Source organism: Vespa crabro, chromosome 14 (genome assembly GCF_910589235.1).
Source record: "Vespa crabro chromosome 14, iyVesCrab1.2, whole genome shotgun sequence".
NCBI lineage: Eukaryota > Metazoa > Arthropoda > Insecta > Hymenoptera > Vespidae > Vespa > Vespa crabro.
Window position 1 is genome coordinate 704,028 of NC_060968.1, and position 22,375 is coordinate 726,402.

At 32.2% G+C, this 22,375-nt stretch overlaps 2 protein-coding genes across 5 annotated transcripts; both read right to left on the reverse strand.

Annotated features, from left to right (window-relative positions):
* Positions 1 to 113: 113 nt before the first annotated feature.
* On the reverse strand, positions 114 to 17,108 carry LOC124429009 (protein dissatisfaction-like). Of its 4 annotated transcripts, none has more exons than XM_046973676.1 (9): positions 16,933 to 17,108; positions 15,348 to 15,428; positions 14,983 to 15,144; positions 2,201 to 2,339; positions 1,863 to 2,082; positions 1,238 to 1,363; positions 776 to 1,018; positions 496 to 577; positions 114 to 400 (listed from the first exon to the last, which is right to left on the reverse strand). In XM_046973676.1, exons 1-9 carry the CDS (start codon positions 16,940 to 16,942, stop codon positions 141 to 143), a joined length of 1,323 nt encoding a protein of 440 aa, XP_046829632.1. In that variant the 5' UTR covers positions 16,943 to 17,108; the 3' UTR covers positions 114 to 140. The 4 variants fall into 4 exon arrangements, with proteins under 4 accessions (XP_046829632.1, XP_046829631.1, XP_046829630.1 ...); XM_046973675.1 differs by having other exon boundaries at positions 2,201 to 2,342; XM_046973674.1 differs by lacking the exon at positions 16,933 to 17,108 and adding an exon at positions 15,740 to 16,665 and having other exon boundaries at positions 2,201 to 2,342.
* A 1,798-nt stretch (positions 17,109 to 18,906) lies between these two features.
* LOC124429212 (exocyst complex component 3) lies at positions 18,907 to 22,180 on the reverse strand. The gene has a single exon (XM_046974182.1). It carries the CDS (start codon positions 21,883 to 21,885, stop codon positions 19,639 to 19,641), a length of 2,247 nt encoding a protein of 748 aa, XP_046830138.1. The 5' UTR covers positions 21,886 to 22,180; the 3' UTR covers positions 18,907 to 19,638.
* Between the last annotated feature and the right edge of the window lie 195 nt (positions 22,181 to 22,375).

A 22,375-nucleotide genomic window follows, 5' to 3' on the forward strand; every position in this document is an offset into this window, starting at 1 on the left:
ATATATATATATACATATATATATATATATATATATATATATATGTATATATATATATATATACATAAGTTATTTAATGAATATATGCAATTGAATGATTCCAACCGATTAAATAAAAAAATAAATAATTTATCTTTAAATTACTGCACTTCGATTTGCCTTTCCTCCATCTCATACATATTAACCAATAAACGTGATATTGGAATTTCACCAATAGTCTCGTGAAAAAACAAACGTTCGACAGTTTTCGATGAAACACTTCTTAGATAACCAACCAACAGCATCAGACTACAGATTCTACCCTGTGGTGAATATCTTGATCTCATATAATCATCTAAGATACATTGCACTTGTTCCTGTAGCATCTCAATAGGTTGTACCACATGAAGCCCAACTGTTTCTGAGAAATAAAAAAATCTTCACTTTCACTGATAACGGTTCAATAATCTTCTTTTTTTTTCAGTAATTTACATGAATAATAGGGATTTAGTTTACCTGGTATGAAAAGTGTTAGAGCTTTTATACAGCTACGCTCGTAGACGTCAGGTGCTAAGCGCCGGAAACGATATATTATTGACTAAAACAAAAAAATACAAAACAAGAAAAAAAAAGAGAGAGAGAGAATTATATTGAAAAGTGGATTTAGAATTATTCGTTTGATGTGATCAATTCTTCATATTAAGTATGATTTAAAAATGTATTATTTTTAATGTAGAAGACATTTGATATTGCTGCTGCCATTGATTATAATGATGATTATGATAACGATAATTACCTGTATCATACCCAACTCTTGGCTGGTAGCAACGTCATTAACCGGAAGTCGACTTTTAACTTGTTCATCGTCGAGTAAAGTTGTCACATCCCAAGGTATCATCCATTGAGCAAGATGTAGAAGAAAAAGTTGAGTCCAGGATCGTTCGAGTAAAAGTAATTGATCGTCCTTTGGTAGGGCTTGAAAGGGTGGCAAGCATCTGACCCATCTCACGACCATGAATAGAAGCCTGGCGGTGATCTCCTAACAGATATTATTTATTCGTTGAATACATATTTTTTAAATTTATACGCAATATTTCAATACGTTGATAGAAAACATGAAAGATTTGAATGAGATAATCTTTGATTTATTTTTTAATAATGATCTATTTTTTCTCTTCTTTTTTTTATAAAAATTTATAATTTTGTTTCATTGCGTATACGATAGAACAATTGTAAATGATATTCAATAATATTTTACCTCGAACATTTCCCAACTTGGACCAATAATCTTCAAGGTTCCCGTCGGACTATGCCTCGTCTCAGAATCCGTTTGTTCTAACGAATATTCCGTTTCCGATTGTAGCCTAGTACTCCATACAAGTTCCTTTTAAAAATGTACAGCATAAAGTGATCTCATATCATTCAAGACATAAATTAGGTTGTCCGGAAAGTTCGTGCCGATTTTGCCATTACGTTACCTACAACTCGGCACGAATTTTCCGAACAATCCAATGTATTCGAAAATGTTCTTTTCAAAACACGTAATTAAATGTTTAAATCAATCATTTTTTTTGTTTTATCTTTTTTCTAAATACATATCCTATTTTGTTATAATTTTAATTGTGAATTTATATTCTAATCACCCGCCTACGTACATATATATATTATAGATTAAAAAAAAATAAGAAAAAAAGAAAATAGCTAATTCAAATGTTGACAATTTGACATTATTTTGAAGGAAATCAAATCTAACATAAGAAGAATAATATAGGTATGATTGCTTTGTTTAATTGAAAGATCTTTACTTATTAAATTAATGAGGATGGGGTGTGGGAATAAGAAGATTGGAAAGTTGAGAGAACAAATGAAGTTAAATTAGTTACCTGACACTTCTCAGCAGATATCAAGATCTGTAAGAGGGATTGTTGCGGAGCAAGAGAGACAGTTGTAGCTGCTGCTGCTGCTGCTGCTTGATAGAGGGTTGTTGTCGTAGGAGGGTGCTGTGGCTGAGTTAAAGGTACTGGAGATGCTGACTCTTCCGGTGGTTTGTGTGTAAGTCCTATTGGTCTAGGATAAGGTGTGAATCTTTGCTCGCACCTGAACCTTTTTAAATTGATTATTTTAATCAATATTTATTATTTAATTACTAAATTTACAATTTTCTTTTATTTCTTCTTATCAAAAATAATTTTTTTTCATTGATATCATTATGAAGATATACCTATGATGTGAAAGAACATAAGCAGAACGAAGTCCTGTCCTTTGTGTAACTATCGGTGACTGTTGTTGCTGATGTTGTTGCTTCTCCGAAAAGATCGAATGTGGTGGTTTCGGTTTTCTCGGTCCACGTTCATGTTGTACTGCTAAACATCAATGAAATCGTATCTATGTTATTTTTTTTTCTTTTCACCAATTTCACATAAAATTATCAGCATTGATTATTAATAAAAACAAATTAATAACAATGTCATCATTGAATAATAATAAATCATATTGATGATTTTGAATCAGCAAAATGTTATAAATAAATAGATTAAATGTTTTTCTAAATTTTTATCAGAATTAATTAAATTGCTTTCATTGTTTTTATTTTGTTTTCGATCAAATTTGATAGTTATTTTGTAATGTTCTCCTAAATTTTTTAAACACTTCCATAATATTTTTTTGAAGACACGATTTGTCACGTGCATTCATCGTGTTCTTTTCCAAAATTTCAACAAATGTTCTAATACTTCTTCAATGTTTTAGAAATATTGTAGTACCTTTGTAATATTTTTTCAAAATCTCAAGTATTTTTCAACTGCTTAAAAGAAAAAAGAAAAACAAATTATCATATACTTTACTAGTGATTTTTAAAAATGTCCATAAAACTTTTAGTACTTTCTTAGTATTCTCTTTTTTAATTTCCAGAGTACTTTTCTAATGTTTTCTTTTTTCAAAATTTTCTCGTACCTTTCTAGTTTGTTTTCTAGAAAAAAAAGAAGCTGTTACTTCTAGTCCTAATTTTATCGCAATCAACATTCTTCATGGATATAATATTGGGAATCGAAAGGAAAAAGAATTCTAACGATGGGAACGAAAAAGTGGTTATGGCTTGTTCGAAATTGAATTTGGTGGGGGTAGATATAGTAGTCGTAGTAGTAGTAGTAGTAGTAGTAGTAGTAGTAGTAGTAGTAGTAGTAGTAGTAGTAGTAGTAGTAGTAGTAGTAGTAGTAGTAGTAGTAGTAGTCGTAGTAGTAGTAGTAGTAGTAGTAGTAATAATAATAGTAGTAGTATCAGTAGTAATATAAGTAATAGTAGGTTGCTACTGTTCGATATGTATGAGCTATATTTCTGTAGGAAAATAGTAGAGTATGGAAGTGTTAAGGAGGATAATGTTAGAAGGGAGGAGGACCTCCAAATGAAATTCTACGAGGGTGGTAGGTTGCGATGGATGCGGTCGCTGGCTGGGCATCAGCTTCCACATACACACACAAATAAACGAAATATATTATACATGTAAATGTGTACAACTCACCTATATATTTGTATATTTGTGTTTATATGTATGAGTATTTGACTTGAATCTGTATGTGTGAGAAAGAGAGAGAGCGAGAGAGAGAGAGAGAGAGAGAAAGAGAGAGAGAGAGAAAGCTGCAACTGGGTGGCAAGCACATCATCATTAATGAGGCTGAGCGGATAGCAGCCGTAGATTCCCACGTTCGCACTGGCGTCGCAGCAATATCTTTGCTTGATACTGTATCCGTAGCCGTATGACCATTGGCGCAACGAATTACTCAATTTTTTATTTTTACTTTTCATTCATCTATTTCTTGTTTTATAATATAAAGAAGCGAATAAAACTACCTATCAGAAAAAAAAGAAATACATGTAGGTTACAAAAATATATAATAAAATCAGATGTACTAAGATTTTCATTTATTTTCTCTATTTTGTATTTCATTGATTTTGTAACAATAAAAAGCTGAAAAATGAAAAATACATACCGAATGATCTATTTAACAAAAAAAAAAGATATATATATATACATATCTGTGTTTAATTAAGAAAAATATTAAGAGAAAAAAGAACGAAAAATTAAATGATTTTGTTCTTTTAAATTTCATACAAGATCTCATAATTGAGATATAAAAGAGGAAAAAGGGGAGGAGAGATCAGCTTCGGGGCTGTTTTCTTTATCGACTAAATTGTCCGTTTCAAGGCAGGTAGATAGATGATTATTTTCTCGAGTTTAATTGTTTTTACGCGGGGAGAAAATCGCATGGTAGAAAAAGAAGATACATGGACGATCACGTACACGTGTTTACTTTGTAAACACGAATCTTTGTATAGTTGTAATGTGACATGGGGTGATGTCGGTCACGTGTCCCATATTAATTCGAGAATGATTTTCTAATCGGTCGATCCTAAACTTACTAAACCGTTTCGTTTTCTTACACCTTATCGAATCGTTTTTTCTAATTTCGTTCGTCTTTTATCTAAATTAATTTTTTCATATTTTCAACCAAACAATTTGTTTTTTTCTTCTAATGAATGATTTTGGTTTTTTTTGTAAATAAATTTAAAAATAAAGAAGAGGAAAAGTAATTAATTAATTACTTTTCCTATATATGTGTAGATATATATATACTAATCAAACATATATAAAATTAAACGTCGTGTTGATTTGAAGAAGAAACTTGAATCGGAATCGGTGAAGCGAAAATGAATGTGCTTCGAACGAAAGCTTCGCAAACGTAGAGCATCAAACGACGTCGGACGGATTAAGCTCGTTTATCCTTTCGAGCTTGTCAAGCTGTCGAAGCAAAAGATCCGATCTCCGTCCTTTTTTTCTCTATAGTATAATACAAAAAAAGAAAAAAGAAATAAAGGCTCTTTTATTTCATCTATTAAGCATCATTTCTTGTTCACACTATAAAATTAACAAAATATAAGATTTTTTGGATACAAATTAAGCCTATCGTAAGACATTCAATTAATCCTAAATAAATATCATTATAAATATGTTAAAATTTAAAAAAGAAATGTTAAATTGGCAAAGAATTTTTGAAAAAAATATTTATAGAACTTTTTTTTCCCAACGTTACTTTTTTTCACTTAATTTCAAAATTCTTCTCATTTTTTCTTTCTTTTTTTGCGTTTATTTTTAAAGAGTAATCTTTATCTAGATTTATCAAATTCAACAATGAAATATTAACATTGAAACAAATAAATCTTTTTTCTTTTTTTTTATCGAAAAGTAATCAATAATGTTGATGTTATATGGAATCTACAAAAAAAAAAAAATAAAATAAAAAAAAGAACAAAAAAGAAAAAGCAAATTCGTTGATGTGCATTGTCGAGAATCTTGGTGAGACAATTTTCAAGTAGTACGTGCGTATTCACGATCCGGACGTCGAACGGACGCAAGGATTAGATTCGCATGCGCTGGAATGGACCGCGCCCTGTTTCCTTTTCATCCTCGCAACCCACCACCATTCTTCCCTCTCTTTGGCCCCGTTCATAGAATCTCTCTTTCTCTCTCTCTCTCTCTCTCTCTCTCTCTCTCTCACCCATACACTCTCGCCAGAGAGAACGCAGGAGCGCGAACGACAGCGTAATACACGAGCATAGCGTGTGCCACGTGTGTACCACAATGCTAGTTCCCACACTAGAGTACCACGTTCTCGTACTATATATAGGGTGGTCCACTTTGATTCGAACAATTTAACAGATTCATTAAATAACAAAGTTGTGACAAAAATCATTAAAAAAAAAAAGAAAACATAATCGATTCGAAAACATTTTTATTATTAGATACACTTATATCATAAATACTTAATTTTGATTTTTAATGATTTTTTAAAAAATTCTTTTAGAATATTCTTATCGAGGAATGTAATGATTAACTATTAACATTGAAATAGTTCACTTTATACATACATATATGCATCCTTTATTGTACGAGATTACGGTAATGTGTATGTGTGAATTTATGAATGTTCTCTATCTCTATCTCCCTCTTTCTATGTCGGCTTTTATGATCTCGAGCGTGTTGGGTGCTCACACGGGCCACAGATCACTGAGGGTGGAGATCGAGGACTGCCTCGCATCCTCCCATTCCTCCTCTCTCTCTCTCTTTCTCTTTCACTCAGTATCCTACTAAACGGTAAACCGATCTGTGAACATTTCAGCAGTCAGCGATCTCGAAGGCTAATCCCCTGGGTGAGCGGGCTTGATACACATCTCCTACCATCACCCATCGTCACCCTCTCTCTCTCTCTCTTTCTCTCTCTCTCTCTCTCTCTCTCTCTCTCTCTCTCTCTCTATTCTCATACACCTAACTCTTACTTCTTTCCCTCGCCTAGCCCTACAATTTCCCTCTCACTCGACTCCTCATATGAGCGTGAATATGAACACCATGTAACTTCCACACAGTGGAGCCTTGTTTTGCCTAATACTTACCTATGTAATACACACGAATTTGGATTTACTACATACGTACATGCATACATATCAACTGGACTACAGGAATATACGATCACCTCATCTTGTCCTATGTCTCCCTGAAAATATTATGCGTGATGTGTCAGACACCAATGTAAATGTAATTTGGGTATTTCAAGTGAATTGGTCAACTCATTACATGTATCCATTTATGTTAATCGTAATACGATTTCATTGATTTCTCTTTACTCGGACTACTTGCTACATTGATTGATCTTATGTTTCCATCACTTTTCTTTCTTGGATCAGGTAAATGACTAGAGAGAGAGAGAGAGAGAGAGAGAGAGAGAGAGAGAGAGAGAGAGAGAGAGAGAGAGAGAAAGAGAGAGAGAGAATAGAAAGATGAAATATTTAAAGAAACAAAATGTTCGGTAATAATTGAAATAATTTCTTAATGATATCATTAAGTCAAACTTTGATTAGTTTTCGGTTAGATTCTTTCTATACAAATATAAGGACCACAAGAGAGATACAGAGATAAAAAGATGAAAAAAGACAGAAAGTAGAAAGATTGATTATTTAAAAAAAACAGAATGTTCGATAAAAATTAGAACGATTTTTTAGTCTTATCATTTAACCAGACTTCGGCAAAGTTCTTTCCATGTAAACATAAAGATCATAAGATAAGTAAAAAGACAGAGAGAGAGAGAGAGAGAGAGAGAGAGAAAAAGAGAGAGAGGAATAGAAGGATAACTTTAAGAAATAAAATTTTCGATAATAAATGGAGCTATTTCTTAGTCGTATTATAAAGCCAAACTTCGATTAAGCTTCGGCCATATACTTCTCAACCAAATAAAAGAATCACAAGAAAGATACAGAGATAAAGGATAGAAAGATGAATAACTTAAAAAAACAAAATATTCGATAAAAATTGGAAGGACTTCTTAATCGTATCATTAAACCAGACTTCGAGCAGGTTCTGTCTTACGCAAACATAAAGATCAAAAGAAAGGTAAGAAGACAAATAGAGAGAGAGAAAGAGAGAGAGAGAGAGAGAGAGAGAGAACAGATAGAAGAATAACTTAAAAAAATAAAATGTTCGATAACAATTGGAGAGATTTATCAATCATATAAAGTAAAATTTCTATTAAGCTTCGGCTAGGTTCTTTTCAGGCAAGTCTAAGTATCACAAGAAAGATACAAAGGTGGAGGGGCACAAAGAGAAAGAGAGAGAAAATAAATAGAAGGAGAATATAAAGAAATAAAATATTCGATAACAATTAAAACGATTTCTTGGTGGTACCATCAAGCCAGGTTTTGTCCTGGATTCTGCCATGTTCTTTCAGACAACAATAAAAACTGTAAGAGATATACAGAGAGCGAGAGAGAGAGAGAGAGAGAGAGAGAGAGAGAGAGAGAAAGAGAGAGAGAGAGAGAATAGAAAGATCAATAACTTAAAGAAACAATACGTTCAATAACAATTCGAGCGATTTCTTGGTCATACGATTAAGGCAGACTTTGTCCTGGCTTCGGCCAGGTTCTTTCTAGACAAACGTAAGGACCACAAAAGATATATATAATATATATATATATATATATATATATATATATATATATATATATATATATACATATATATATACATACACACATACACAAACATATACACACACATATAGACACAGAGTAATGGTTAGAAAGATGGAGAGAAGGGTCGAGGAGGGTTAGAACGGTCGCGTGGGAGTGGACGGCTGGTAACGCAACGAAGCGAGGCGTGCCGTACACGCGGCGGCCAGCATCAATCCATCCACATAAACGGTAAACGGTAAAGCGGCTTCACAGAGAGGGCGAACGGTGCTCGCTCACCCTCTTCCCCGTTTCACTATCTCTCTCTCTCTCTCTCTCTCTTATACACACATATAGTAAATGTATGTATGTATGTATGTGCTCGTGGACAGAACGGGTCGTTGCGCTAAGCCGAGCTTTGATCGTCACCTGTCATACCAACGCCCAGGAAACTCCGTTACAGAAACGAGCACAGTGCTCGTACAATGTCATGCCTTTACATAACTAACGCTGAAAGAATTAACATCGAGCGTTAGGCCAGTTTTAACCATTCGTTTAAATTCGAATTAGCTACGAAAAAATGGCTCGAAATTTCTCGGATGTTTTCACCAATAGTTTCTCATTTTTATCATCCTCTTTCGCGTTCATCTTTTTCGTTGTAATTTTTTTTGTTTTTTTAATGATTTGTTATCTTTGAAATTAAATGGATTATTTATTTTGAAACATTTTGAAAATTCTGCAACATTTCGATGAGTTTAATTTCTAATTTGTATATTCTCTCTTTATGTTCTCTTTTTATCAGTCTATGTATTTAAGATTTCCATTCAATTAACTTTCTTCGGGATTTAGAATAATAAACGATAGATTAAATCTCAATTTCTGTTATAAATATTATTATAGTATATGTAACCCTCTTTCTCTATGTTCTGAATTGACCATGGAACTGTATCACTGTACGGACAGATATACCACAAAGTACGATATTAATATATCAAGACTATTTAATACGCTATTACAAAATTGACAAAGATAGAAATTTCTCGAAAATTTCGATTAATGCTGTTATCAAAGTAGCACTTTTGAAGAAAAGAAGAAATAAATGCAAATTAAAGAAATTCAAATACATTGTAATATCAATGTTAATGACTTTCAAACGAACATGTGCAAGATACAAAAGATGACGGCATTGTAGCGGCTGTATTATCCTACAAGTGTATCTCATTAAAAAATCACTATAGTGATAAAAAAATTGAATCCTCTCTAACCCAATATTTTTTTCGCATGAGAAAGAAAATTATGTAATGTGAAAATTATATGTAGTATTATTTATATTAATATAATTATACTATATTAATTGTAACATTTATTTTAAAAACATTAAAAATTTGGGAAACTTATGAAATAAATAATTAATTTTATGACGAAAATGTGAAATTAAACTTAAAAAATATAGATATGCAAGTGTATAACTTTAGAGTTATAAAATTATAGAGAGCTAGATGAATGTTGTCCTTTACAAATAATAAAATATCAAAAGTAGATTTAACGACTGAATTGACTGCGTGGCATACAAGAAAACAGAACACAGATATAAGTAAATAAACGTTGTTAATGGTTACGTAAAAAAAAGGAAAAGAAAAAGTAAAAAAAAAAAGAAAAAAAAAAAGAAAAGAAGAGAAAAGAAAGAACAGAAAAAAACATATATAGAAAAGAGAAAAAAAAGGAAAAAAAAGGAAAGAAGAAGGAAAAAGAAAAAATATCTAGCGATGCGTCGTAGCCAACGTTGGAAATCGTTGGACAATCATTACCGGTACTTACTAATAAGTGTCATTTGTAAAAATGACGATGCGAGAGAAAGTGGAACAGATGGAGATTAACAAGTAGATGATACTGATTTTGCACTTCAAATTCAACTTTTTGCAAACCAAATTCACCATTTTGCGAATAAAAATTTTCTACAAAATTGTTTTCTTAAGTTTTTGTAATAAAAATAAAATTAAATGTAAATTTATAGTTAAGAAATTCAAAATTGTATCGTATGTAATACAAAAATATAAGTATATAAAATACTTATTTAATAATAGGTATTTACCAATTCATTACATATGGAATTCATAATATATGTACGAGTATATGTATGCAGATTAATGATGTATGAACAACATAATCTAGAATGGTTTTCTTGCAGCAGTTGGTAATAATTTCATATACATATTCATATAATGATTGTCACAATTTGTGTAGAGGTAACAACAAAATAAAATCGATACAATTTTAGTTTTTATTAAATGGATAATCTTTAGACAAGCATCAGTAATATCGACATTTAATTTGCTTAGAATCCTTACAATTTACAGAAAAGAGTAATTTCCTGTAAATATGTGATTTGAGGTTAATAAAATATAAACTCGTGTAGATATTCACTAGATCGTTAATTGTTGAGTGAACAATTTTGATAAACGATAATTTAAAATTTTAGTTTCCAACGCATTTTGATAAATATTTTTTCATTTTTTATTTCAGAAATTTATGTAAAATTATTTAAATACGATAATTTGAAAGAAGGAATTTGTAAAAAAAACTTGATTCACAAAAGATAGAATTTTATTTGCAAAAAAGTGAATGTGAATTCAAAAATAAATTAGAAAAAAATGAATTTGATGAATTCAATTTGGAACAAGTTGAATTTGATATGCAAAATCTTTAATGAACTAATTATATATATCACTGCATGCAATTTCCACGATATACGATGATACGTTATCGTGGAATCGAATTTTTTAAAATGTAAAATTGATCATAGTATATCTTTTTAAATATAATAAATCATTATCTTTTCTAATCACTAAAATGGGTTTAATTGCATTAGATAAAAAGAAATCGTTATTTAAATTAAATTATTTTAAGCAAATTTATCTGCCATTATACAATAACGTACGCATGTAAATACAGCGTTAATTAGATGACTAATTATTAGGTACGGTGTTAATTAGATGACTAATTATAATTGATAATATTCACTATGTGAATATTTTTCAATTTGTTTTAATTCATTTGAGAAAATATATTATATATATATATATATATATATATATATATATATATATATATATATATATATTATATAGATATTATATGGATAATATATATTATATAAATATATTATTTATAATAATTATTATAATTTTGTGTTTTTTTTTTCTTTTTGTTTATCCTATTCCTTGATAGTGTGTAATGATTAATAATCAATTTGTCGCAGTAAATATAAAAAAATAAAAAGAAATTATTATATTACGTATTTTTACATAAACTTTTTTCTACACATACTCATTCGAGTGTCATTTTGAGCTTTTTTCTAAACAAACTTTTTTCTACGCATATGTCACACTAGAATATATAATAACCAAATAAATAATAAATAATAATAAATAATAAATAATAATTTGATAAATAATAATTTCAAATAATTCCCATTATCTCTCATGATCTTCTTTTGATAAGCGTTTGTTATTCAAACAAAACATTCTAGAACATATATTCGATGTTCCACGCTTTTTTCTCTATTATTGATTAATTAAAAGTAATTTCAAACAAATTTGATTAAATCGTAATATTTTAGGATTCTGTCTATGTGACAAAATATTTTTAGAAAACGATATATTTAAATAGTAATATTTTAAGATTATTTTCAATACGAAAAATGAAAAAAAAAGAATTTGTTAAATCTGAGTGAAGATTTACTCGTCGGAATAATTTCAATCGGAGAGGAAGAAAAGGGAAGAACAGAGAAACAGTAAAGGAAAACCCGTCGAAATGCCGAGTTTAATTCCGGTTCAAAGTACTTCGTAGGTACTTTTAGAAAAGGGTGCTCGCGAATTATGAGCAGAAACAAAGAGATTTAAACTTTCAAATTGAAGAGGAGAAGTAGAAGGAGGAGAAGTAGCAGTGGGGATCGATTGGGCATGAAACGAGACAAAGTTTGCGAATCGTCGTGGAAAGGCCAATGTGTGTACATTGAAGATGATGTTGACTATACGCTCGAAGAAAAGAACATACACATATACATGTGTGTATGTGTTTGTCTATATAATATATATATATATATATATATATATATATATATATATATATATATACACATATATATATTTCATTGTTTGCAAGTCAACGATTAAATTTTCGTCTCCCCAATTGGATAACAACTTTCTCATCGAACAGAAAATCGAAGTGAGGGAATGTAAACAAAAGAAAATCTATCAGAATAATTAGAAAGTTTTGTCTTTGAAGTGTCGGTGTGAACTTTTAGGATATTCTGTCTAAAATCTGAATTTTTAGGACAAACTGTATAAAATCTATCAGAATAATTAAGATTATTTTATTTGTTAAGTGTCAATCTGAATTTTTAAGTTAGCCTGCATAAAATTTATTAGATTAATTAAGATAATGTTGCCTGTTAAGCTTTAATGTAAATTTTTACAACATTCTGTATAAAATCTAGTAGCATAATTAAGAAAATTTTATTTTATAAATGTTGATGTCAATTTTTAATGAAAAGTAATCATTGTTTAGGTTATATAAAACAAAGATGGAGTGTTCTACTTAATCAAGATAGTGACTAATCATTTAAATAGTCGATTATATTACAATTAAAAAAAAATGGAAGGAGATAAATAATGATAATGAAATAGGAATAATAAGAATTACAATAAGAATATTATCATCCCTGGAGAATCCGAAAATTCAAAGTAATAAGCCGCTTGGTAATCTTCTGATATCGTTTAACGCCATATTTCGTGAAAATATATACCGCGAAGGGTATTTATAAAGGTAGACGAGAGTAACAACGAGGAGGAATGAAGAGGATGAGAGGGAGGAATTTTCGTGCGGGAGAATCAGAGGGGAATAAGAGAGAGAGAGAGAGAGAGAGAGAGAGAGAGAGAGAGAGAGAGAGAGAGAGAGAGAGAGAGAGAGAGAGAGAGAGAGAGAGAGAGAGAGAGAGAGAGAGAGAGAGAGAGAGAGAGAGAAAGAGAGAGAGAGAGAGAGAGAGAGAAAGAGAGAGAGAGAGAGAGAGGAGAGAGAATTTAGGAGGTTTGAGGGGTGTGAGTAGCGAGTCTTTTGCTTCTAGCTTGGTACGTGGTGCCAGGGGTTAGAGGTTTTGGGCTTGTCAGCAGCGGATGATTGCACGCCTGCGGCTGCGTTTCGCGAAGCGTCGAATACCGCCTACATAATATATACCGAGTGGTCACCTGTCTTTTATGGGTTATACACAACGTTCCTTCTAAAAATAGTTCTAATAATATTTGTTTTTCAGTGATGAATGAACAAGATTGATCTTTAGAAAGTATATAACTTAAAGAGGCGGTTTAAATTTTTCAAAAAACAAAAAACAAACAACGCATTAATGGACAGATAAATAAAGTGATCAGAGCAAATAGAGATAGACTTATAAACAGATATCAATGGATAAGTCTAAAATATTAAGTGATCGAAGTACTTTTTTAAATTTATTGGATAAAGTAGAAAGTATTGAAAATAAAAGAAAAATAAGGGAAGAGGAGATTGGAGAAAGAAAGATTAAAAGATAAGATCTCTTGGTGTCATGTCCTAAACACCGTGTGGAGTCTCCTTAACGTTAGGAAGCTCTGCCACTAATTGAATCTCCTCTCTTACTCGCGTCTGGAGCCTCGGCAACCGCTGGGAACCGGAGCACCCGTTCTGCATTAAACACCCCCAACACCCTGCCACCCCGTCGAGAGGTCTCTCTCTCTCTCTCTCCCTCTCTCTCGATTTTATTTCATCCCCATCCCCATCCATTCTCTACCTCCACCTTCAATTCTACCTCTTCCTCTTCCTCCATCACTACCTGGCACCACAGAAAAGCGTACCTAGTCGTCTCGACCACCACCATCACTACCATCACCATCACTACCACTACCACTATCGTCGTCTCCAGCATCGTATCTCAGCGTTGGTAGCAAAAGGTAACTCCCAACCAACCCCTTAACACCACTACCTTCTCCCCCACCTTACCATACCTAGACTTTCTCTCTACGTAACTTTCATACCTCTCGAAAGCGTTCCACTATCAGACTTTTCTACCTTCACGTTGAACATTTCCTTACATGTGTTTGTGTATTTATATGCGGAAGGTGTGTACATTGGGATGTGGGTACCCCCTCTCTCTCTCTCTTTCTCTCTAATAAAGAGGATGATTCAAGATCGTTGAATCTTCTTTCAGGTTATCTCTTATTTTTGTAATTCAAATTTTTAAAATTTTAATCTATTAAAAATGGATCTGGTAATTACAGAATTAGTTTTACTGAAATTAGAAGTAATTAGAAGTAATTAGAATTGATTTTCCCGAAACTTTCTCTGATTTCTCTATCAAATCTAATTAAAAAATTTTAATCTATAGATAAGAAATAAATAAATATAATAATTCGAATTTTGTTGAGAAAATAACTCTTATCTTTTATAATATGTAAATAGAAAAACTAAATAAAAATTTGTCTTTTATATAATGATTTTAGTGATGAAGTTTTAAGAGAATGAAGAGATTAGAATGAAGTGAGGTTGGATAAAAAGATCAAAGCAAGTGACTAGGCAAATACGAAACGTTGCATGACGATGTAATTTTGTCCCTGTGATATATCTCTATAACTATCAAATCACTTATCATCTAAACTAATAAAGACAAAAATATAATGATTGTGAATCACATCGAAAGCGAAACGATCCGTTTTCTAATAGTTTTTCTAGTTTCATTAGGAACACCTAACATACATATGGTGTTTCGTTTGATCACAGTCAACAAGTTGGTCAACCCAGAATTAAAGTTTACTTAGGAAGCTTTTGGTTAACCTATCTAATCGGATAGATCAGTCTAAAACATTGACTTCTAATCGAATTTTTCTTCTATTAAATTAAATCGATATTTTGTTTAACAATTCGGTAGGTAGGTAGATAGATAGGTAGGTAAGTAGGTAGGTAGGTAGATAGGTAATTACTCACCTTCTTTGTTCATCTTGACCTTGAAACACTTAGCTAACCGACAAGCTCGACATTGATTCCTGTGAGTCTTGTCAATCGGGCAGCGCCCTTTTAATGCTCCTTGTGCCTTGCAGGTATACTCTCGATGATTATGAATGCTTCTCTTGAAAAATCCAGAACAACCTGGGTAAGAGAAGAAAAAACGAAAAAAGAAAAAGAAAGAAAAAAAAAGAATTATTGAACAAACATCAGTAAAACTTTCAGAAAGAGAAAAACGATTAATAAGTTCATTTAAAATTTTCAAGTCAATAGGGAATTGAATTACTTTAAGCAATACTTCAAAATATTAGATTTAAATAAATGATGATCGAAGAAAAATATTATACCGTCGCAGCTGTAGATGCCGTAGTGTTTTCCGGAACTACGGTCACCGCATACTCCACACAGAATGTCGAGTAACCGGTCTCCTAAAAAAAAAAAAAAAAAAAACAAAAAAAACAAGAAGAAAACGCAAAGACAACAAATGTTGAATACTGAGTATAACAGTATAAATAACAAACATGTCCTTACAATCCTTTTTCAGAAATTTAAGAAAAAAATCAAATCAAATTTTCAAAAGAACAATTAGATACTTAAACAATTAGATAATATTTATGTTAACACTTATATACAAGAAAAATAAATATTATTATCGGTCGAAAGTGAATTCCAAGATATTATTTGAAAGTTCTTTTAAAGGATTTTTTGAAAAGATTGAAAAATATGAAAAGGTGTTTACGATGTAAAAGGGCTGACATAAGATCCGTTTAAGAAAAGCGAGGAGACTTCGCTCGCTAGCTAATCTGTTCTCCCCCTTTTCGCGGGAACCCTAATCGTCCTAATGATCCGCGGCAAGAAAAACACGGCCATAGCTAAGCCAACCAAAGCTTCCAGTTCTTGGCCTGGGGAATTAACCACCTTTGTTTCACGCCCACTCTCTCTCTCTCTCTCTCTCTCTCTCTCTCTCTCTCTCTCTCTCTCTCTCTTTCTCTCTCTCTCTTTCTGTACCTACCAACGTAACACGATCAGCCTTCCTAAGGCAACCCCAATGGATTACGTTTCCTTGGTCGCCTTCGAACTAGGTATTTCTCTCTTTCTTCCTCATCTATTGTGTTGAAATAAATCGTTATCTCAAATGCATCATTATTAACTATAAACCCATCAAAATGATTCCTCTTATATGATTCTTCCTTTACATATTCTCTATTTATTTATCTAAGTATCAAAATTCTCAAAACAAAAATTCAATCTTCCAATTCTAAAAAATTTTATCGAATTTATTATTGAAAATAATTTCATTTATTTTTTCATAAATTTTTTTTCTTTTTCCCCTTTAAGATTCTCCAAGATTGCCAAAAGTGAACTATGATTTGGTTTAGTTTACTTTATTAAGTTGATCCTTCAAAATTTTCAACGCACGCACATACACACACACTCACACACATGCACGACGATTTCAATCATCAAAAAAGCAAAAAATGGATTCTTTAACGTATACATACACGTACGCACGCACGCGCGTACACACACACATAATGTTGTAATTGATTTCCAAAAAGGCCATTAAAATTTCATATATATATTCACAGGAATCAAACTTTGTTTTTCGATAATTTAAAAAAAGAAATCACCGATGAACAATTAAAACGAAACGAATAAAACAAGAAAAACGAACAACCAAACAAACAAAAAATTGATTTAAATTTCCCGCTCTTGGTGTATACGTAGATGACGTCACGATTCGATTCGATAGCTAATGGCGGCTGAAAAAATCGGCGCGAAGTCACCACTATAACTGGTACTTTTCATTTTCTTTTTTTTTCTTTTCCACAACGTATTGTATAGAGTTAATCAGGATTAGAAAAAAGAATGACGATTAAGTTTATGACTTTTGATATAATGAGGTTAAAAGAAGAAGGATGTGGGACTGACCTGTGCCCATTCTCCGCGGCTCAAGTCAAAAGTCGAACATCCCCAGACGGAAAACCGAACTGGTTACCGTACCGACGACACCGCGCCAAGGGAGTCGCGCGAAGTCCCAAAGCATTCTCCGTGACGGCCTGGCTTCGAGATTCACTGTACCTATCCTCTCTCTCTCTCTCTCTCTCTCTCTCTCTCTCTCTCTCTCTCTCTCTCTCTCTCTCTCTCTCTCTCTCTCTCTTGTACACACACATAAACACACACACACACACACACAGAGAGAAAGAGAAAGAGAAAGAGAGAGAGAGAGAGAGGCACACACGTATTGATGCTCCATCTCCCTCGTTTGAACGTCCTCCCTCCAGGAAGGGCCGCTCGTGCCCGGGTAAGTCTCCTCTCCTGCGTATAGGCGTGTACGTGTGTGAGTTTACGCGCATTATCCTATGAAAAAAGAACGAAAGAGAAATAGAAAGAAAGAGAGAGTGAGAGAGAGAGAGAGAAAAGGAGTGGGGGGTGAGAGCTTTGCACGACTGGCTGGTAAAGTAACCATCTCTTCCAATATCCACGGCCTCTGTATGGAATCACGGGTCGTTCGTGAGATGACAGTATGTGTGTGTGTGTGTGTGTATTATGTATGTGTACGCGCGCGCGCATGTATACGTACAGGCGTACGAACGTAAAGCAACGTCGTTGAGAAGTGCCGTCGGATAGGATATGTCACGCGATTCCAACGCGGCTCTTCTTTTGGCTGCTACGTTGCCCTATCTATTGAAAGGGGGAATTGAGTGGGTGCGGGGTGGAAGAGGAGGATAGAAGTGAGGTGGGGTGAATTGCGAACGCAGAAGGGAAGGGTGGCCGGGACTTGCTGGCCGAGTGGCTGACATCGACGCGCCGACTCTCGAATGCGGGGAAACGCTGTTAGTTAGCCAAGAGAAATGCAGGGGCGTCGACCAAGGCCACGTTGTCAGACGAGCGTTACCATCGTGTCATTGGTCGACTCTAACCTGATTGAACGAAAACTAGTAGGCGTGGTTATTTTAACTACATTTACGCCCATTCGACACGCCTGTCAAAGACTGTGAGTCTCTTGACCAATCAGATGATTTCGTTTATCGATGATGCCGGTGATTGGTCCGTTCGTTTTCAGTCTGTTTTACATTAGTATTGCTATTGGTTAAGCTATCGGAACGGAAGGATGAGAGAGAAGATTTCTGATTTCTTTTTCTTCCTGCGGTTTTGATACAAAATTCTCATTGGTCGAATTACCTTTGTTGGCTGGTATGGCTCTATTCGTGTATACGTATGTGTGTGAATTACACAGGTGTACGGAGTATGGCTTTCGACAGGGTAGACATCGATGTACTTTAAAACGAACGAATGACTCCAGAATGATACTTTTCCTTTATTCTACGAGGACAATTATGGGTAGTTAAAATGTTAGATATTTTCATGAATTATTATTATTATGTTTGTAAGGTGAAGTAATGGATCGTTAAAGTATTAGGCTTTTATAATCGAACATTGATAATTAATGAATTGGTTTCGAACTATTATCAAATTCTTTTTTACTCACATAAGTCGTCGATAATAATTTTTTTATAATTAATTTACTGTTAATTATATTTATATCATACAGATATGGCGGTAGATTCAATTGATTAGACTCGATAAATTAATGGAAATTTGGAACTTTGATCTCGGTAGATAAATGTTTTGTTATCATCGAATGATTAGAAGTAGGCGTATGTCTGTAATGCAGAATAATATAATTAAAATATATCGATTACCTTATTAGTATTCTTTTGCTTTCCCAATAATTAGATATCTTCTGAGAATGAATGTCCATTTTAAGTGTTTCTTTTTTATTTCATTCTGTAAAAATAGCTGAAATTGTATGGTTATAAAAAAGACGTAACCTCTTCGTCTCTCGAAGAAAAAAAAAGAAAAAATACAAATTATCAAGTATGAGTAATGAAAATACAGTATAAATAAAAATATATATTATTTCTTGAATTATAATTATTTTGTTTATACATGCTGCAATAAATAGATATAAACAAAACTTAACGGCATCGCACATATACAATTATGTTGAATAATATAAATTTTTTCTATTAGGGGTTAAAGTACAATGGCTTCTTAGTTAACTAAAAATTTCCTCTATTCAATATTCCCTCTATTCAATATTTCCTTTTGTATCGATTTCACGTTTAATCACATTTATCTACCAATATATAATATACATATTTATGTTACAAATCTTGTACAAAGGCAGTGGAATTTATTAGTATTCATTATATTATCGTTATTATTATTATTATTATTGAAGCTACATCAGTCATTGTGAGGTAGATGGCAAGTCAATAAAATTTCGCGAGATTGCACTAAGTAACGCGAAGCAAATTATTATTATTATTATTATTATTATTAATATTATTACATAACAAATATAATCTAACTTCACGATCCTTATTATACCATCTTCTTAAATAGGATTTTTAAATTTCAATTTTCTTCACTCATACAAAAGCAAATCATATACAAGCGATTAATGTGGACAACAAAATAGCAAATTTGTTTTTCTTTTTTTTTTTATGCACTACCGCGAATCAGTATAATAGTAATTCAAGTATTAACTTAAATTTTTATGCTGAGTTTACTATGCTTTACATTTAAAAAAATTTATATTGCGTTTGATCTAAACATATCTTTGCAGTTTCAAGGTTTCCAACTAAGGAAGCTGTCTTGTATCATTATTTGCTTAAATATACTATTGGTTATAGTTTGTGATGACTTTCGATTGCGTTGAGCCTCTAAGATATAAGACACCTTCTCTCTAGCTTCACCTCGTGGAATATCTCCTCTAAGGCTAAGTAATCTGACTAAATGATCTTCCGTCATATCAGGATATTTCTCCACTAATGAATGTAAATCAAGAGAAAGAATTTCTGAATCTTCACAACGCAATACCTCAGCAAGACGTTTGATTATCTCAAAAGGTGAATTGTAATTACCTACTTTAGGTGCTATTTTAACAAAGAAATTTTTTAATTTATCAGCTTCCGTTATTATCTTTGAAGTACAAGTTAAACATTCGTCGTAGGTCTTAAAGGATATTTTTCGTTGGAACATGGCTGATATATAACGCTTTGCTATAAGATTTTGCGCTTCCATTATAACATACTCAAAGTTTTTTGAACTGAGATGATTATAATCTTGAAAGTAATCCTCTAGGGTAACGCATATGGTCGCAATTGGAATAGACGATTGCAACCACTTTGATGTAATCAAATCTTGAAAATGAAGTTCTAAATCAAGAAAGGATTCCTCCAATAAAATAGCAGCTGCTTCGTTTCTAAGTTGTTGATAATGAGCTAAAAGGTTTTCAAACTTTACAGTGGCATCACCACTTGTATTAGGAACCCAATAGATCTGTTTTATTTGTTGAGCCAATTCTGTAAACTGTAGACAATTATTAACAATAGTAATCATATGATGAGTAAAGTAAGGTACGCGACTTCTGTCTTCAAAATGTTTACTTTTAAATTCTAATATTGCCTGTCGATACATGAAACCATATTTAGTAACTTGTTCTATGCAAAGGATCAAAGCTTGAGCTGTTAAATTAGAACTAATCGTTTTTGTAACTTGAAGATTTTGGTCGATCATTTGATATATAATAACGGGTGCAGCAGTATGATAATAAGCTTCTTCGGTGCTACTTTCTGGTAGAACTCCACTCCACCAATCAACTTTTTCCGTTTCTAAAGTCTTTTTCATCCAATCTTCGTAATTTTGACACATATTTTTCAAATATCTCTGTTGTAGATCATTTATCATTTCAGAACTTAACAAAGGTCCAATATCTCTTGGATCTATATTTAATTCTGGATGTTTCATTAATTCTGGTCCTGTATATGTATTCATAATCCAAGCCAACAAAGATACATATTCGTTTCCTTCTAAACCGCTAGTAATTATGTCTTTTAAATGTTGGGATAAACTAGTATGATACATTTTTACAAATGTATTTACAATGTTCCACCATGGTGGAAAACACGGGCCGCAAAGTGTTTTAACTACTCTCAGATCTTCAAGAATTAAAAGTCTAGTGAGTTCTAAATACCGTACCAACCACATTTTATTATCAGCTCTTTCCTCAACATGAGTACCTTCGATTCTATTTGCTACTGACTTCTCCAATATTTTCATTGCCATATTTTTCCAACATTTTGGTCTTCCAGGTGGCATAAAACCACTTTGTCTGTGCCTTTGAATTGCAAAATGATCTGCTTTCTCTTCCCTCTCTATGATTCTTAATGCGGTTACTATAACAGTTGGTTCTTTTCTTACCGTATTTAAAGTACGGCTTAAAACAAGTCTGATTTGTTTTTCCATTAATTGTGATAATATTTCTACATCCTCGAAGTAAGCCTTTAGCATAATGGTATCTGCCATCGATTGATTTGGAAGCTTATGTAGTTCATAGAGTAAATCGTCTCTAGAATTTTCTAGATCCATTAAACTTTGATGCGCGTGTAGAAGCTTACCTTCATTTATCCATTGTTTAGTCTTCTCCACGCTTTCAGGTACCGTAAATATATGTTTCAAATTTTCCTTAGCAGTTACATATTGAGAATGACGCATATTTTCATCTTGAACTGGTTGCAACTTAGTACTAAGTTCTGGTACAATACTAAACAATTTTTCTATCTCCATTAATTCTTCTTTTATAGTAGTTATACTTTCAAGAGAACTTTGCAATTGTTCAAAACCAACTCTAATACCATCTAATTGACTTTGCATTGCACTTTTAAGCATAGTTTCTACAGAAGCTTTTTTTCTGCTTATTCTACGTTTATATGCTTCAATTTTTTCTAATTGCCCAGGTCTCTGCAACATATTTGTTACATGTTGTGTACCTCTTACCTTAGCTTCCTCCTCTAATTTCTGTAAATCTTCCATTTCTTAACTATATTTAACACACAAATCATATAATAAATTTATTTCATTTCTTATTATGATATAATCATAAATGTTTTACGAGGTTATTCGACAACCATTATACATTCCTTGATAATTAAAAATAAAAGATATTCTTTCACGATTAAAATAATTAAATTAAATTGATTGTGTATACACTTATCGAAACAGGTTACATATGTGCGTTACTGTCATACAATGTGTTGAGGAAAATGTTTCCAAATATTTTCGAAATCACGATATAGGAAGGTGTGTCATCTGTTCTATGCATCATACAAGTAAAATTACAATATTCGCAAATATCTTTTTTCTTATTGGATAATTTCAACTGATGCACATTTATACTGTTTAAATGTGCAATAATAAAATTGACCAATCAACACTCATCAAATATAACATATGTTAGGAAATATAACCAATGAGGATACGCATTTAGGTTAGGATACGTATTCAAGTAACGCGAATTTTATGA